At 35.3% G+C, this 19,998-nt stretch overlaps 1 protein-coding gene across 1 annotated transcript in view; it reads right to left on the minus strand.

Moving 5' to 3' along the window:
- Positions 1-1,982: 1,982 nt before the first annotated feature.
- CSMD1 (CUB and Sushi multiple domains 1) overlaps positions 1,983-19,998 on the minus strand; it is a 2,093,507-nt gene continuing 2,075,491 nt past the window's right edge. The window contains exons 66-70 of the mRNA XM_058288018.2: positions 19,135-19,296; positions 16,624-16,736; positions 15,686-15,773; positions 8,738-8,870; positions 1,983-5,333 (exon numbers count right to left, since the gene is read on the minus strand). Of these exons, the coding sequence (XP_058144001.1) occupies positions 5,174-5,333; positions 8,738-8,870; positions 15,686-15,773; positions 16,624-16,736; positions 19,135-19,296 (656 nt within the window). The 3' untranslated portion in view covers positions 1,983-5,173. The remainder of the gene's footprint in view (positions 5,334-8,737; positions 8,871-15,685; positions 15,774-16,623; positions 16,737-19,134; positions 19,297-19,998) is intronic.

Here is a 19,998-nt window from a genome sequence, read left to right on the forward strand (position 1 = left end):
CTATTACATACTAATTGCAGCTGTTAAGTTTCTTGACTGCAAGCAATAGTAACTAAGTCTGGATAACTTGAAGAGTTAAAAAAAAAAAGCATTTAATTCAGTTCCTTGAATCCACAGAAAAGCAGGATGCGAATCAGAGTAAATTCAACTGGACATTTCTCATCTTTGTGTCATTGTAGCTCAAGACTCCAATTTCTAGAAGGGGAGTTTTTCTAGCTTAGGCCAACTTCTTACCCACTGGCCAAGAGCAGGTACGAAATTGTGATCGACATTCGACCAAAATTGACTGTAACAGCAGAGGAGTGATTTCCCAAGGATAACTGGGGTACAGTTGCACAAAGCAAAGGTGGGCAACGCCAGGTTTCAAAACCAGCTACCTAGAGCGGTAGATCATATTATTTTTACCTACTTTGTCTCCTTCAGTAAATTGAATAACCATATAATTACAAAAACACACTCCGTGAAAGGCAAGGAGCAAGTCAATTCCTGTAAAGAAACAGCATTTAGCGTTTGTAACGGATTGCAGTATCACAGTGTTGTGGCCCATTTAATTGTCTTCCGCGAGTATGTATAAAATTCTAAATTCTTCCAAAAAAAGTTTCAGAGCAATGAGTGTGAGAAATACTGACATACTTGGCTCAGATTCAACAAAGATTTGAGGACCAATTCTATGCAGTACATTCAACTACGTACTGAATATTTCTGTCATAGAAGACACATTTTTTAGGCAAGTTATTTATTTACCATATTTTTTAATATTCATGAGTGGAAAGGTAAATTAAATGTAAAGCCCCTGTGTGATTTCAACATAATAGGCAAGGAACCATAGAAGAATTACAAAGCTCCTAGTTTTAACTTATTTTGGTAAAAATGTCTTGAGGATATATAATGTGTAATTGTGTGTAATATAAAAGTAAAAATATGGGGTATTTATTTCTTTTGGAATTCTTATCTTGTAGTAACTATTTACCAAATAAGTCCAAAAAATTACTTACCAAATGAGTCTAAAAATTATTTACAGTTAGAATAACAGAAAAAAAATGTAGTTACAAAAAATTGATGATTTTAGTAATGTTATATTTTAGCGAGAAAGAAGAATGTTGAAACAAGAGAAAATGGAACTTAAATCAGCCTTGCCTGAGTGTCCTTGGTCAAATAAGTAGCTTCACTTCTTCTATAAAATGAAAACTATAAAACCCACCTTGATTAGATTTTACGTACCTTTGCAAGTCATGAACACCCTGTCTTGTGCACAGCAGGCCTTCAGTGCATGACAAATAAATATGGTTTCTGACCCAAATAGACCCAACTATAAACTAGATATCAAAAGTCTTTGTGACTTTGAAGCCACAGTGGGTCTGTTTTTAATATTGATTTTTTTCATTTTGTAATAATTTGATCCTGGAAAATTATTGCATCACTCTGGTTGGCTGCAAGACATTTAGCTTGATGGGCCACTAAGAACTGGTGAAGCATGCTGTCCGCTCTCAGCCTAAAACTAGTAGAGGACAGCTGGCTCTGAATTTTGAAGGCTATATGAAAAAATGATTTTCTGGAGCCTTCGTCAAGTGTGATATTTAAAATGATCTGTTAAATATGCTTATACATTTCTTACATGGCATTTCCCAGTGTTTTTCAGTGTTGTGAAAGTTTACTGAAGGAACTCCAAAAAAATTAAAAACTAATTTCATGAAAATGTACGATTGATTTTGGTTTGGAGGAAACCAGAATCTATCATTGTTCTTAATGCAAGCCACTGAGAATCTGTCAACTTCAGTGTTATGGTTTCCACACTTCCTGGTATGATAACATCTTAAGAACGGTATTTATTAACGTGCTGATGATAATGGTAATGTCTTGGGAAAATATAGAGCCTTATCCTAAATACGATAAAGATTCTTTACTAACCATTCAATTATTCCCCCCCTCCCGAAGCAGACTTAGATGCATATATTCAAGTAAAAATAAATTCACACAAAAAATAGAAATCTAAAATTAAATATTTAATTAGAACTCTGATTTGCTTTAAAGATAGGTGGCATTGCACAGGCTATATTACACTCTCTTTATAATTTTTTTTTTGACAAAAAAGATACTGTTCATTTTAACAGGCCACTTCAATATTAATACATGTGTAATAGGATTGGAACTGAAAATCAGCTAGAGATGGTACATTTTACATAATTGGGAAAATTACAGTTTTGAATTGTAAAAACATTTATTTTTAACAATTTACCTACATTAATCAAAAAATTACAGCATATTTAATAATTTTACAAATTCTTCATAAAAAATATATCTCTGTACAAAAAGGTCTTTTGCACCTACTTCATGTCAGCAGCATGTGGTGAAATGGCGAGATGGGAGTGTGGGAATGATGGGTTGACCTGATCGTAATGGCAGCGTTCTTTTTTCCCCTTTTTATAATAGCTTTTTGTTGTTGTTTACAAAATATTTTACAGAAGAAAAAAATTATTGCAGCTAGCCTGAAGAAAGGCAAGATGTGTGAAACAAGCAGCAGTTTTAAACAGCTTTGAAGCACATAACCTGTGTTTAGCATGTGGTTGTTTTCCCTCGCACGTGGTCTGGTTGCCCTCAGGGAAGAGTCTTCGAGCCCTCACTCAGCAAACTTAGTTCCTGACTGCCTGGAACAGGAGCCTTCCACTACCTCGCAGGAGATTTGATTACATACTGCACACACCTTAGGAATAAACTAGGTAGAGTTCTCACCAGAGAATATCATTGAATTTTGTCAATAACATGCTCCAAACTGGCAACCAAAGGACGGTTCGACTTTGCACAAAAGGAAAAGAATACCTAATCTGATATGTGGTTTCCCGTATGTATGTATCTCCTGTCATTTCAGGATTTTATAAACGTCTTTGACCAGCAAGCAGGCCAGGGGTGTGGGAACAGAGACATAATTTCAGACTCTGAAGTCAGCATTTTGCACCTAGTTTGAATGACTCAAACTTAGTTATGTACAATATATATAGATATGTATATATATACACCTAATATATATAGTAACCCTGTTCTCCCTTGCACACAAAGATCCTCAAACTTTCTCGAGTTTTCTGGTTGTTTTAGCTCAGAGTGTGTGTTAGGAGCTTGGTTCCTGCTGACCTTATCTAGTCTACTGAAAAAAAGCTACCCAAGGACTCTAGTTTGCAGAGCAAATCTTCCGAAATGTTGTCAGACTGACCAGGGAAAAATGTGCAGAGAGCTCAGCATAAGAATAGGGAATTCATTAGTAAAAGGCAAAGAAGGAACGAGAAGAGGTCAATTATGCCCTCCTAACAGTTTATGCACCTAAAACAAGTAACAGAACAGTTGGGAGCTGAGTCAAAAAGAGCTACTAAAACATTCAAATCAATATGACTTGGAAGAACAAGCTGTTATCCTGACAGTTTTGGTGGGTTTTTCTCCATTTTCATTTTTTTTACTTTTGAAATCCTGCCTTCAAAGTACAATATTTGAATGTATGTACTCAAACATACAATTGACAACTATATCTGCGTTAAAGTTTGACATGTATGACCACATGAGGGCCAGTTTTGACTTTCTGATATTTCTATTACTTCTGATCTGGAATGTGAGAAAGATATTTTCAATACATGGACTACGTAATTTAAAATCAAATAATAAGATAAACATGACCTTTTCACAGTATTTTTATCAAACAGGTATAAGTATAAAGAAACATGATATTTACTTTGAATTTGTTATGTAAACATTCTTTTTAGCACATCTACTTCCTGTTTTGATTTAATCCACATTGAGGATCATACATATTTTATTTAAACTGTAACTCATAATCTACTTACATTGAATTTTGTACTTCAAAAACCAATGAGATTTTCCTTCCATCTAGAATTAAAACCATAAAACCAAAGTCAAAATAATATAAAAAACTGTCATCAGGAGAGTAGAGTATGTGTAATTTTTCCTTGCCTCCAAAGGAAAACTTAAATTTTTGATCCTAAACAATTCCCACTGAGTTCAAGTTGCTACTGCATTGTATTGTCTTTCAAAGCAATATCAGAAAGAATGATACATGGAAAGAAAAAAAAATGACAACAATGCAAAGGGAAGACTGCATTGTGAGCTAAATCTCACCAGTTCATGTGCTATCTAAAATAAATTATTATCCACATTTTTACATGGCATATAACGATTGCTGTGACCCCCTGCTGTTAAGTAATATACTATTGCAAATGATGGGATGGTAACAGTATTAAAGAAAGAAAAGCTATGGCAAATAAAAATTTCTCACTGGACATCTTCAATTAATTCCACATATAAAAGTAGCTAATAGAAACAATAACAACATAAATCTCTTTAATGCCATACTTCCTTTTAAAACCTGTGCCATATCTGGGGATTTCATTGTTCTAACACACCAACTAAACCGAAGGTGGAATGTTTAGCTTGGCAATATGAGAGGATGCATATATACAATGGATGGTGTATATAAACCCTGTGTAAATAGTTTTTTTCTTTATCAGAATCTTAGTCATTCATAACACGCTAGTGCAAAAAATTGTGCATCAAAAATTCTGCAATAGAACAGCTGAGTGGGAAATTTGCAAATGGCCCTAGTTATGGACACTGAGGCGGGCTGTGAGTTCCTCAAAGGCGGTCAGGTCTCAGGGTTGACATAGTGAAGCATTTGTAGGTGTGTGCATCTATCAGAAAGGGCTCTTCTTCAAGAAAGCTTTTTTTTTTTTTCAGAGTATTTGTGTTCATGGGGGTTTAAAAAAACCATGTTGTGGTGCTCTCATGTTTTACTGCACCCAAAGGATGTATCCAAGTGCCCAGAAGATTGCATTGAAAGGCATCCCAGCGACACACAACTACGAAAGTCTGAGGCAATAAGCATGACGCGTTGGCATGACTCGGCAGTCTTCCTTCGTGTGCCTTGATTTCAAGCAGGTGCAGCCAGGCGTGTTTGGATCCACTTTCAGGTTGAAGATGCATCTGTATTTTGATCCTCAGAAGACTCTGACACATTTTACTAGAAATTTTCGCTGCAATGTATGCCAGTAGACGATGTGAAAAGTCGCTGCAGCAAAGCCAAGAGTAGAAGGGAGAGTGGTATATGGCACCAAAGGAATTACTGCTTGTCCATCAGAGGTATGGCTATGAATCAGTCCTAGTGGGGCACTGAGGGCTATACCACTGTACAAACTGTGTTCAGAGTTGTGTCAAACCGCACAGCCTTGGCTTCTGTGGGTTTTAAGTTTGTATCGTACATGGGGTTTTCAAATGAAGCTTGTCCATTGCTGTTTTCATGTCCAGCATAGCCATTGTACTGAACTTTTGGTCTTGTTCTAAAGGAAAAAGAAGGAAAGAAACAATTAGAACCCCAATTTTGGTACAAGCTGTGCAACACAGCTCATGGTTACGTGAGATGTGTCCTGAATATACAAGGAGTCACAGAGAAGGTGGTGCACAGTGACAGAAAGGGGAGTGCATATTCACATGTACTGGAGTTTATAGTTTTATTGGTGGCTGGCGGTATAAAGATGCATTTATAAAACAGGAACAATTTTCAAAATTAAAGAATCATCTCTGCCTCCTACTCAAATTCCTGGCAAACTGGAAGTTCATAAAGATTGGAATTGGATAGATTTTGGTTTGAGTATCCATTGATCACTTAGAACTTAATATGACCTTGGCTAAATTTTTTAATACTTCCTATAAAATAGGAATGCTGGTCATCATGTCTACCTTTTAGGGCTGCTAACATTAAATTAAATTGCAAATATAAAACTTGAATTGAATGCCAATACTGACATTCCCTAAGTGCTAGCTATTGTTTTCATTAAGTTTGTCTCTGCTGTGTTAAAAATGAGACAGTAGAAAAGAAATTATACTTATTATATTAAACTATTGTTTATATTCCTGTTAAAAGAAAACCTCTGCATACCAGCTATGATTCAAGAACTGGAGGATTTGGGGATAGAAAAGATATAAGGATCACCTGACTTCCTCTTTTTTTTAGAAGAAATTGCACAAGAAAAAATATGCTAGGTAGGAGAAAGAGAGGCACACTAGAACATATGTCACTTGAACCTGGAGGCAATGTTTTGTACAGCTTTTGTAATTGACTAGTAAGTTTTCTTAAGTTACAATATGTTCATTAAGAAAAAGAGAAGTTAAGAAAGTGCATGAGCCTTATAAAGCTAGTTTCTTGTCAGCGGAAAAGCAGTTTGCGACTGCTGCAGCAATTGAGAGACCTTTGGCCTTGAGCTGGGAAAATGTTCTGGTAGCAGAAGTTAGTAAGCAAATTCCACTGTTAATGAACCTAAGACCTGGCTAAAGTTTCATTTAGTCACCCAGATCACAAGTAAGCACTGCTCCCAAACTGCTGGAGAAGTGTCACAGAGCTGACTAGACAGAACCAGACATGGAGAAACCAGCTCACGCCGAGGAACCACCGGGAGGTCCTGAGTCAGGGACTCTGTCTCTGATTGAGAAACAACTTCTAAGTATCTAAGTAACAAAACACACTCAGGAATGAGAAGAAAGAAGGTTTTATTTGGAGAAGTATAAAGAAAACTTGTAAAAAAATATATATATTTGCAGAGGGTAAGAGGCCAGTGGAAAATAAGCTCATGATAAGTCCATTTCCTGGGCAGGTGGTAAGATGGCAAAAGAAAATGGATTTTTGACAGGCCTGGGCAGCTGGGCTCCGGGGTTCCTTGCTTCGGCAAAAATCCCACATTCCTCGTATGGCACCAGCAGAAATCTAAACGCCCCTGTAGACTTAGGAGTTACAGCCTAAGAGCCGCCTTTCTGGTAGAAGTGAGCTTGGAGAGCCTTCCTCCCTTTCCTAGGCACAGGCAAGGCTCTTGGGTTCTGGTGCAAACTGGGGAAGTGAGGGAGCTCTCAGCAGGAGAATAAATTTCCCACCAGCCCAGAGGAACGGAAACACATAATTGGCATCAGCTTCCTATAAAAATTTGGTACGTGGTATCTCCCACATAAACTGGCTTTACAGACTGAGCGCTATTCCCATTACATTACCTTCACTTAGAATATTCTAAGGTTTAAACAATCAAGTTGTCATGCAGATTGAATATACCCTCAGCGCTATGTTGTCTTAAAATTAACCTATAAAGGGGCCATGTTTAATTTGTGAATAAATATACGTGATTGTGGAGTGTTATCTTTTTAAAGGAAAAGAGAAAAACTGAAAACGTAGTTTTCTCTAAGATTCAGATAAACGTTTGCATCATGGGGAGACCCACTGAGGCAAAGCTCCTCTGACTTGAGGGGCTGCTAACCGTCTCCAAGGCACAGGGCCTGGGACAGAGAAAGCCTAGGGGAGGTTCCCAGGTGCTTCCCTTTTGTCAACCAAACTGTCACATCTTGAGTAGAAAACATTAGTCGACCAGATCCTTTCCTTGGGGTTAACCTGGATGGCAACAAAACCAAAAACAAATTTGGAGGAATTATAAATGCCTTGTATCTTGGTCTCTAAACAGGTAATATATGACCTGGAGGAACTTGTGAAAGAAGATGTGTTGTCATTTATATTCCTTTAAGAAGACAAACACTTCCAATAATATCATTTTACTGGATAAGGTGGTGGGATTTATTTTTACATTCCCTAAATTTTAAATTACCCCCCACACAGAAATTTAAGGCTAACGGTCACCAGATTTGGGAGCATAGAATACTTTCCTCCTAAATAAATAATCATGCATTTGCCAATTGTAATTAAGCAAACGCCATCTGAGATTTCTTGCACTGGTTTATCTTTTGCGTTCAGAACATTATTAACCATAGGAAAGTGAAAACATACATTTTAGCAGCTAATACACATAATTTGTAGGAAAATTCTTACAATTTTATACTTTGAAACATGTATAAGAAAGCGTATATTTGAAGCTTTTCATCATCATTAAAAAATAAAATCCTCCCACTAGGCTTTTTACCAGGAAAGAAGTAGAAATATTTGCATTCTATAAAGAAACATTTGACACATTTAACATACCTTAGTCTTACTTCAGGGGATCATAGTTTTTAAGTCATGACTAGTTGGGTGGAATGCTACTGTTCCAAATAGTATTTCAGAGCAGTGTGGCACATGCCAAGGTCCTCTAGATAAGATATTCTCCATATAAAGACAAGTATAGAAGGAATAGATAATTCCTCCAAATTCATTTACTTTTGGCATCTATGTAAGCACCAACGAAAGGATATATTCCATGAAAGATGGTTTTCCCAAGTTTTGACATTTTCAAGTCGATAGGGATATGCAAATTAATATGCAATCAGAAAATGCTTTAAAGAAATGGAACGTGTAATATTGCTTAGTACATAGAGCTCAATTTTTATTTGTTGGAGGATGGAAGGAATGAGAAATTTATAAACCATAGTTTCATGGAGTCAAAAAGGGCCATAGAGATCAGTCGGTAGGACCTTTGCCTGGAATGTTGTCATATCTTCTGAATGCTCCAAAATATGGCCATGTAGCTTCACAGTAGAACTGAAACCTTTTATTTCATCTTAACAAAACAAAGCTATTTCTTAACTCACTCATTTATTCTCAAGGTTAATTACTCAGAGGAGCCCCACTGAAAAATTATGGTAAGAAAACGGTCACATAAGGATTCATAATGTATGACAGCACGACGCCTAGCTGTACACAAATACATGGCATGTGGGTATGAATTAAACATATTACAATCACAACGTTCTCAACCAAACGGCATTTCTACAGTACCTGTGTTTGTAGAGGTAAAAGGCAAACCCTGATAAAATTAGAGCAAAGAATGGAACCAGAATGGCAGCTGCCACAGAACCGCTGCTGGTGCCACGATAATGATTTGAAGAATCTTGATCAGAGCTTAAAGGATCTGGAAACCAAAAAAGAATATTTGATTTGTAGTTACTTACATGATGTTTGAGTGAAGAAATACTTTATGATAAATTTTATAAATGAATATAAATTCTACAAGAAGCAGGAGTGGTTTCAATGACATAAGAAACCAACTGATACTCCTTTCAAAGATTTTATCATCCATCTTGATGACCGAGATAGGAACAACTGACAATTCTTTCCTTTTAGTAAACAACACTGTGAAAGTACCTCACATTTCAAATGGGAGAAAGGCAGAAGTGGCACTATATAGTCTGAATTTTAGTTATGGATATTTGAATTAGCATAAAAAACTACTTTAAAATATTGATAGAGTTTCTCCTGTCCTGAGGCAGAAAAACAGTAAAAAGCAATCATTGAAATTATGTAAATACTCCAGGTTCCTGTATAAATGGCATGACAATCTCCAATCTGTTGGTGTAGCCTGCTTTTATTTTAGGTAGATTACAAAATTGATCATAGTTTAGAAATACTCAGAAGAAAGATGTAGCTCAATGTTACAATTTGTTTCTATGTGGGTACGAAAGAATGATAAAGCATGATTCCCTGTGCATTAGATGGGAAGGCAAATGTAAACATCCCAAACCATTGGGAATAAGGTTATACAATAATTTGGAGTGCCAAATATGCGCAAGGCATTGAAAGAGCTCCAAACCCGGAAAATTCAAGTCAGCAAATAGTTAAGCCACTCTCTCAAAATAAGGAAGTTTGCTCTTGAAGAGTTTACTTATAAAATATCCTTTTGAAAAGTATTTGGCCTAATTTCATTTCACTTTAATACATATAGCACAATGAGTTATGAGAGGAGCCATGTGCATACAGCAGAGTTGTTAAGAAGTTGAACTTGCATATTGCTAGAATTTATGGGATATTATTTGAAAGATGTCTTATTTCATCTAATTTTGCTTTCGATAAAACAAATGCAAAGAAATATTCAAGTATCTAAAGTATTGCAATAGCGCTTTAAATTAAAATGTCAGGAATTTTCCCATAAAAGCTAGAAAATTATCTTCTTTGACATTTGCTTCATTAGATTCTGGATTATGGTGGACATTATTGTAGAGTCTAATGAGAATCTATTTTGTAATCAATGATATGGCTTTTTTGACTTAAACCATACAGTTTTTCACTTAAACGTTTTTACTGAATCCATATAGTTTTGGGATCCTTCCATATCAGCACGTGTGAATCAGAGTTGGTTTTTTGTTTCATTTGGTTTTCAGATGCATTCACCTCCCACTGAGAAAGTGGAATATGACAAATGCATGCTCTCTCTAAATCCCAGCATCCAGCATATGAAATAATGTCAGTTGACAGTGTGTTTACATTCTAGGCATTGCATTCATAGTGGGTGGTGCAAAGCAAAAGGTGATGGCTTAGAATTTATTCCATTCGCTATGGCATTGGCAAAATTAATTATCCACTGGTGATGGTTCCAGCAGTAGCAGGCAGATTCCACTGGCAGCAGGGCCAGCGGGAGCATCCAGTAGTGAGTGGCAGAGTCTAACAAGGAGATGATGGTGCACTCTTACATTGGTACCAACTTCATAAAATTGTTCTGAGATTTAAATGAGTTAATACATGTGAATCGCTTAGACAATGCCTAGCATGTAAGGGTTCACTAAGATCCCTTATATTCACTAGGCTGAAATAAGTTCCGTGAAGCAGGGTGGTTTGGCGTAGCTTTCCTCTTGAATCCACAGGGCACGGGATACTACCTAGAACACAGTAAGTGCTCAGAAAATATTTGTGGCATGAGTAAAAGTCTTTGTAGTATTTCAGCTCCCAAATATCTTTTGGTTTCCATTGTTACCATACCTCATTCTTCAGCTTTCTGTAATTCTGACATCTAACACATTTGTATTCTGCTCAAAATAAACAAAACTGTTTTCTGTTACCAGTAACAAGACAATATACTTTTGGTCATAATAGATAACAAAATTCCAATCTTTAAACTTCTGAAAGGGCTTCATGCCATCTCCATATCATAACAGAGAAATGCAAAAGAGGGTCCTTGAGTATTATACTATGGATTTGCTTTTAAATTATTACCTTGTCTACAGCACATTGTTAATTTGAATTATTTGCCCTTGTTTTAATAATTTGAAAGGTAATACATGCACATGATAATAATTAGAATGTCATAAAAGGATATGAAAATAAACAGTATAGAGGAAAATTATGATAAAGTGTTATTGCCCACTCTATGCATTATTCCTCCACTTTTTAGTTAATATTTTTGATGTATATTTCCAGCAGTGTATTATTAATATATATGATTGTGTGCTTTGTCTCCTTATATTTCTTTAAAGTTCAGTGTATTATTTACATATTTCTGTTTGGCATCTTAAATTATGATTTTGAGGTTCTTCCATTAGCACATATGAAACAGTTTAATTTTTTTAAGATGCAGAGTATTCCAGTGATTGCAAATGCTGGAGTTTATTTAACCAATCTACTGTTGGAAGGACAATTAGCCTTCTTTCTGGTATTTTTCTATAACACCACAATGAAATAATTTATCTAAATCTAAGCATCTGTAGGAAATCCCAAGTACTGGAATTGTTTCCTAAGAGAGTTTATGCATTTTGGTTTTGCTTTATCTTACCTAACTGCCCTCCAAAGAGGTGATTCAATTTCGATACTTAGAAACAAACTTGGATAATTGGATCCTATCCAACAAGTGCCCTTCTTTGTCTTTTGACTCCTTCTTCTCCCATTTCTTCTTCTTTGTATTATTATTGTTGTTATTACTACTACTCAGCTAAATCAAACATAGCATTTAGTTAATTTTTAGTTTACATTTCTTTAAGAATGTGGGTGAGCATATTTTCACTGTATAAGACAGGTCATTCACTTTTTAAAAGAACATTATTGAAACACAATTCACATACCATATAATTTATAATAATTTAAACTGTAGAATTCAATGTTCTTTAACATAGTTACAGGGTTGTGCAACTCTTACCACAAACTAACTTTAGAACATTTTGTTCCCACTAGCAGTCACTTCTCTACATCCCCATCTCTCTTCTCAGCCACCGATAACAACTCATTTGCAGTATTTCTATGTAGATTTTCGAGTTCTGAACATTTCATGTAGAATGGAATTATAAAGTCTGTGGTCTTATGTTTCTGGCTTCTCTCACTCAGCAAAATGCTTTCAAAGTTCATCCATGTTGGAGCAAGTGTTGTCATTACATTTTATGACTGAATAAAATCCCGTTATTCCAATGATGCGGCACCATTTGACATTCCCACCAGGGCAAGATGACAGATGGCGATTTCTCCACATTCTCACCAACATGTGCTGCTTTCTTTCTTTTTGATTATAACCATTCTAGTGAAGTGGTACCAAATAACTGTTTTGTTTTTTTTTAAGATTTATTTATTTTTTTATTTATTTCTCTCCTCTTCCCGTTCCCCAGTCCCCCCAGTTGTTTGCTCTCTGTGTCCATTCGCTGTATGTTCTTCTGTGACAGCTTCTATCCTCATCAGCGGCACCGGGAATCTGTGTTTCTTTTTCTTGCGTCATCTTGTTGTGTCAGCTCTCCGAGTGTGCAGCACCATTCTTGGGCAGGCTGTACTTTCTTTTGTGCTCAGTCGCTCTCCTTACGGGTGCAATCCTTGCACGTGGGGCTCCCCTACATGGGGGACACCCCTGCGTGGCAGGGCACTCCTTGCGTGCATCAGCACTGCACATGGGCCAGCTCCACACTAGTCAAGGAGGCCCGGGGTTTGAACCGTGGACCTCCCATGTGGTAGACGGATGCTCTATCCATTGGGCCAAGTCCTCTTCCCCCAAATGACTGTTTTGATTTGTATTTCCTTATAGTGATGTTGAACATCTTTCCATGTACTTATTGGCCATTTGAATGTCTTTGGAAAAACGCCTATTCAGATCTCTTGCCAATTTTTAAATTAGGTTATTTGCCATTTTATTAGTGAGTTGTAAGAGCTCTTTACATATTATACTTTCCTTATATTCATGTTTCACATGTCTCACATTCTGTAGAGTCATTCAGTGTTAATAAGGAAACTAAATTATTGCTGAGTTTCTTACATAAGTTTTTGCATTAAAGTTGTCTTTCAAACTAACTTGGTTTTAGTACCCATTTAGTGATAATCACTTTTCTCAGTTCATCTATAGACTGGAGACAATTAGGAGGTTGTTTATTTTTCTTCATAAAAATAGGCTTTAGCCATAACTCTTAAATGAATGGTTAATGTTGTAGTATTACTTAACATAGACTTTTCTAATTAGTTGAATGGAAGATTTGCTTGTAATTCAAATTATTTTGTGAGCAAATGGTTTTTCCTGACAATAAACTCATCATCACATGAGAAAAAAGATTACTTGTTAAACAAAGCTGCTACTTTGTTAGATTAAAAACAAACAGGGTAGTGCAAAGAAAATGTGTGACTGCAGAATGCTAGTTCAGACTGGGTTCTTTGGATGAGTAAACTTTGACATTTACACAGTATCTTGTACAACTCACTGGGGTGTCCTCAAACAAAATTACTAGAGCGTGAGCTATAGGGAGACAGAGAGGACAAGCAGCCACAGGATTTGGCTTACAGCAAGAAAAAACATCACCCATCATTAGTGTTGGCCTAGTGTGTTAATTTTACTTTTTTCCCTCCAGAGAATATAACTGAATTTAAAATTATCTAGGCCATTGCTGACATTGGAATTGAAAGCTCTTCTATTTAAAAGCATTGGATTTAGAATGTGGTAGAGTATTCAGTGCTTCCTTATCCTATTTGCTCAAGGTTTATTAAAATTATAATGAAATACAACTTGACATATATTTCCTTTGGAGTTCCTCAGCATCTTCATAAAAAAAGTCATAATATGAGTTTATCAGTAACAATCATAACAAAATATTATACTCGTGTTCCTCTGAAAGGTAGCTTTGCTGTCAAAGGCTATACAGAAATATTCTTTATAAAATTAATGCATTAATAGTCACCTACAAGTAAATTATAATATAGTTTATATTATTTGCGAGAAATGTGGTATTAATGTCATTTCAAAAATACACTTTCCTCATCTATGTTTGTAGCGAGAACCAAAATTATTAACATTTGTATGAAAAGAACTTTAGCATGTACAAAGCAATGGCTTATACTGTATCTTACTTTCTCTTCAAAACAACCCTGGGAACTCACTTCTGTACTGAGTCTTGATAAAGAAATAGGTTCAAGAATATTACAACTTAAGCAAGATTTCAAGTCAAGAAAGTGGGAGAGATAAAATTCCAATCTATTTTTGTTCATTTATTTTCCTTTTCTGATTACTAAGGTAAAACTCAGTGTAGAGAAAAATAAAGAATGAATGAAAATGTATTATCTATTTATATATATCTATATATCTACCTAGGTGTCTGTTCTTGTAAACTTTTTTATTCTCTACATGTCATTCACATTTTTTCATGTTGAGATACATTCCTTATTCATTTAATGAAATATACAGGAGAAAACTATTTTCTATTTAATGTCATAAATTGCACAGCTATTCACTGTGCAACTTATTCACATGGCATTATTATTCACATAATAAATGTGTATGATGTTATAGTGTTTCTAATTTTAACTATTAAAAGAGCCCTGCATTAAATATACCTGAATATACAAAACACACTTTTCTGATTCAGATATAGAGATAGAATGGGTGAGGAGTACATAACTGATGTGATGATTCATCTGGCCAAATTGTACTTATATATACACACCACAATTTAATATCCAAGGGCCTATATCTACTCCACCCAATATCAAGTTTAAAAATTTGATGCTTGATATTTAAAATGATCTATCTTTGTTACCATAATACATATATTTTTGATGTTGAAGATCTTTTCATTGGTTTGTTGGTCACTTTTATTCACTCTTATTTATAGGTTTCCTAGGGTAATGTAGTTTGATCATCCTTCAGTTGTGCATATTCTTTGTTTTTTTACGCTTATTTAATTATTTATTTACATTCTTTTTCCTTCTTTATTAGAGAAGTTGTCAGTTTAAAGAACAATAAAACATAGGACTCCCATTTATCACCCCGTCACCAACACCTTGCTTTGATGTGGAACATTTGTTACAATTGATGACAGCATATTTTGTAATCGTACTATTATTTAAAGTCCAAGGTTTAATTAGGGTTCACTGTTTATGTAGTGTAGTTCCATGGATTTTTTTTTTTAATTATACTTTACTATATATACAATTTAACATTTGCCCTTTGCCCTTTTAATCATATTCATATATTTATTTCAGTGCTGTTAATTAAGTTCACAATATGAACTTAATTGCTACCATCACCACCATCCATTGCCAAAACATTTCCATCATTCCAGAAACCTGTACCTTTTTAGCTTTAACTTCCCACCCCTCTCTCCACCCTGCCCCCTGGTAAACTATATTCTAGAATCTGACTCTATGAGTTTGCTAATTCTAATTGTTTCAAATAAGTGAGATCACACAATATTTGTCCTTTTGCGTCTGGCTTATTTCACTTAACATGATGTCTTCATGATGTTTTTATTTTATTATCTCTTTATATAGTATGGATATTAACTCCATATCTGGTATACATATTGCAAATTTTATTTTGAGCTTTGTAATGTGTAGGTTGCTCCTCAAAATATTTTTTCCCCATTGAGTTGTAAAATGTTAATCTTTTCATTGTTTTTGTTTTGTTATTTTTAGAATCATGGACTTTCCATTATTTCTCAGCATAATCATTTGAAGATCAAATTGATGTTTGTTTTCATAAGTACCATAAGTACTCTTTACCTTGTCTTTCTAGCTTGAATTTCCCAAAGTCTTTTCCATGTATATCACCTTGAAAAGTAAATCCTCCTCTTTCAAGTCCTGATGATACCTGATGTATATGGAAAGGAAGGAAAATAGTGTATAAAAATAAGTTAATGATAATCTCTGCTTATAACAAATTGGCTAGTATTTCTCATTTTTAGATATTAAATGTTAAATATTTCATTTTGTACCACTCCTGTCAGTAAACAATTTTTAGTTAAAAATCAAAAATCATTACAGAGGTGAGCCTCAAGTACACACAGGCACTCTCACATATATTCTCTCTCACTTTGGTTCCTAAAATGGCCACAAATTTGCAACATTATAGTCATACGTTATCTACTTTTCAAAAAGGGAGACAAAGTATGAATTAATAAACAATTGACATTGTGTCAAACTCATTTTGTGTTGAAACTATCGGCCAGGAGCCCAATCACGTGAGGCCACATGCCCTCTAAACAGATAGTGAATTAGTACCCAGAAAAAATGATTTATTTCTAAGAAAGAATATAAAGAGGGAAATCTCAAATTACTGTTTATCTAGAAATGCCTTTTTAGGATTTTCAAAGTGGTTCTTGCTTACCAGAGAGCCTCAAAATATTTCCGTTTTACCACACAGTAGCAAACATGGTGTTAAGGACAGAACAAGGACTAAAATTCTGGTTCTGTCCCCAGTAACAGTCACTCAAGTGCCCTTGACCGATTTATTTCTCTACTCAGAGATCTGATTTCTTCTGTAATAAAATGAAGTGGCAAAATGCCCACACTATTTAAGAAGAGGGATTGCTTAGTTTTCCAGAGGCAGACATAGTGCTATTCCTCTAAGAAATTTTCAGCTGCCTGCCCTCCAACTCTGTGCTGGGAGATTAAGGTTTGAAAAGTATTGGCTTTGTTACAAATCTTTCAAAAGTACTTACATAACCATCTAGTCCCCAGTTGTCATTTTCAAACTTGCTTACAAATATATCTACCGAACCTTTAATATGAAAAGCTTTCAGAAGTAAGTGGGCTTCCTCCTTTTTGTAAACGCCTGCAAAAAAACCAAAGTCAGTTATGCGTTCATTGCAGGAATTCACAAGAGCTAAGTCATTTGATGTAGAATACAGTGGAGAGATGAGAATTTAATAGATAACAAAAATTTGAATGGCAATTATTATTGTATATTTTTCATTTTAGCTTTATTATCATATACATATAATCACTTCTTATCAAAGTACTTGTCTATCTTGAATGGGTATAATCCACTTCACTAAAGAACATGTCTTTATCCTACCAAATGAATATAGGTAATATTTTTTCAATTGTGTTAATAAAAAAGCATAGCATTTTTACTCATATTTTACTCATGTCTGAGGAAAGGAATATATAGGGAAAATAAAAGGTCCATAGCAATAAACCAAAATGTAGCTACTTCTAAAGATAAACTGATTCCCCAACTTGTATGAAATGATCAGTATGGAGAACAAATGGTGAGGGACATTGTTGGGTAGTGCATAAGATACACGGCCTAAAGTGGTTAACTGTCACATTTTCAGCAACTCTTGATATAAGTGGAATGGCTGTTTAATGATATTGCATAGAGATGTTACGATTGACCCAAATACTTGCAACTATCCTTAGTTTCCTGCACAAAGGAGGTACAAATAAGTAAATAAATAAATAAAAATAGGTAAATAAGCAGTAAAAAATGAAAATTGAATGCAAAATGCCTCATGTGCCAAGAAGACAGCTCCACATAATAAGTACTTTGATAGTTTTATAGAGAATGTGGCAATTGCCACTAACTCAGAGAAACAAATCTGTACCATCCCAGGAATAGCATCCACTGGAAGAGCGTACAGGATGGATGGGAATCCACCGCTTCAAGTAAACTGGCAGATGGAGACCCTAAGGGCTTTATTTCCAGTACCAGCAGTCCTATACTCTTTGGTAATTGGCTTGATTTCTAAATCTCTGAATCCTAGTTTTGAGCTTTTTGAGTTTTGTATTGTGTGTGTGTATTTAAATGACAGGTCCACCGGAATATCAGATCTTAATTGGCACTCCATAAAATTGGTTTTCCCCCCACCTCTTCTCGATTTGGTAATCTGAATTCACACAGCCAAGAACACTATGTATCCCTGGGACTCAACTGGAAAATCCCTTCATCCAAATCATTTTCTAGGTTGAGGTCAGAGATTTCCAACCCTGAACCATAGAGATCAGCTGCATCAGAATCTCCTAGGAGTATTTAACTTGGAAAAAAAAAAAACCCATGAAATCCCCTGGGTCCATGAGGAATATGTTATTCATTACATTTGGGGGACAGTCAGGAATTTGAATATTTTTTGAAAATCCTTAGGTTATTCTGACACATATGCAGATTTAAGACCCTGGTCTAAATCATTTATACATTCACAGGTGAAAGGCAATAAAAGGATACCAAGATCATAAATTCCTAAGTATAGATCTTTTAAACATAAATGAGTATGGATGACTTTGCTGTCCCAGGCTGCATGCACTATTCGCAGATATTTTCTTTTCCAAGGAAGTAAGACAGGGGGACAGTGAGGGATGGTAGAAAACCGGACCTTCTATCCAACTTCCTAAAGAGGAATCATTTGGTTCTCTACTGATCAGGGAGACAGTGGGTGCCATTTTGGGTCATGATGTTCAGAAGCAGGGATGAGCCTCGTGGATAACTTGGGGAGAATCTCAGGCTTATGGGAGGTACTTGAAGGAGTAGGAGACATAGTTACAGTAGAAAGGTAAGTTTAAATAGCGACACTACATTTAGGTATGAAGGAGAGCCTGTGCCTTGCTGGTTAAGTGTGTGGGCTCAAGACTCTGACTGCTGGGTACAAATCTCACCTCCACCAATTTTCTACTGTGGGACCTTAAGAAAACTACTTAATTTTTCCAGGTGTGTATTTTCTTAATCAGTTAAAAAAATGTATAATTAAGAGTTATTACACCATAGGATTGATGCAAGTATGAAAATGGTATTATTATTTGTCAAGTGTTTAAAAGTGTCTGTCATACTTGTATATAAATCAATCAATAAGATTTGTCTTTTTTTATTAATTGTGACATTAAAAAGAACAAAAACACATGAAGAGGACCTGAATTGGGAAAATAAGAGTATCAAAAGAATGAATTTGGAAGACATGCATAATTCCATCTGCATATAAGTCTCAGATCCTTGACTTAATATGTTACATACATAATGTTGGGCAAATTAACTTTTCGGTACTGGTTTCATGCTCGTTAAAATGAGACAATAATACCTAGCTACCACAGTTATTGAGTGGATCCAATGAGATATTGTATATGCAAAGCCAATCCAACATTATTAAGCACATAATAAATATTAGATCCCTTCTTTGTGGTAGGAGAATGGCTCTTACTTATGCTTACATCGTGCATTTAGTAACACACTCAAGGCCCACCTGTCAACTTGAGCTCCACGTGAGAGGCTTCAGTGAAGGTCGCATTCACCTTACTACTTGTTGCATTGAACCAGTCAACAGTTAGGGTTGCAGGTTGTTTTTTCCCTAAATATTCATAATATCCCTTCCACACTGAATTGATGAAAAATACATCTGAAGGAACTGTGGGGAGACAAACACAGAATGTTAGCACAAAATAAAAACCATTTTAATTTAGGTATTATTAAACAGAGAAGGTATAACACTGTTCAGGGAGAGATCACAAAAAATGACAATGATGAAGAACAGTACAACCTGTTCTTCATAATAAAGCAAACGAAACAACTGAGGAGATTACAAAGGGCAGCAAATACACATTTGTTACTATGTTACAAACATATATTAGAGGCCAAAGTATACTTGTTTTAACAGACCTAACAGGGTCAGTGGATATGGGAAATTTATGTTATTAGTGTTGTGAGCTTTTAATTATGCTTAGCAAGAAATAAGTTTAACAGAACCATGAAATCACTAATAATCAAATCTATGCTTTGAAAGACTAAGAAGGCTCAAAAGATCTGACATATATCATTTATCAGGAATTCCCTGCTTTCAAGAGGAATGCATTTCTAAGCTTCACTTTGATTGCACACACATGTTACAAGAGCAAAGGTGATTTAAGAGTCTTAATATATAAGAAAAACTTTCATTTTCTTGAGGTCTTTATTTCATAAGTAGAGTCAATCTCTCACTTATTCATTCATACTCCTCCTCTGTATTCTAATTTCTTTGTAAAAAAAATTCCAGTATTGGCAAAAAGGGTGGCTTCAATGATCTCAGATGTCCCTTTTTAAAATATTTTAAGATCAGAAAGAAAACACATGA

The sequence above is a fragment of the Dasypus novemcinctus genome, chromosome 25 (assembly GCF_030445035.2).
Source record: "Dasypus novemcinctus isolate mDasNov1 chromosome 25, mDasNov1.1.hap2, whole genome shotgun sequence".
In the NCBI taxonomy this organism is placed as follows: Eukaryota; Metazoa; Chordata; class Mammalia; order Cingulata; family Dasypodidae; genus Dasypus; species Dasypus novemcinctus.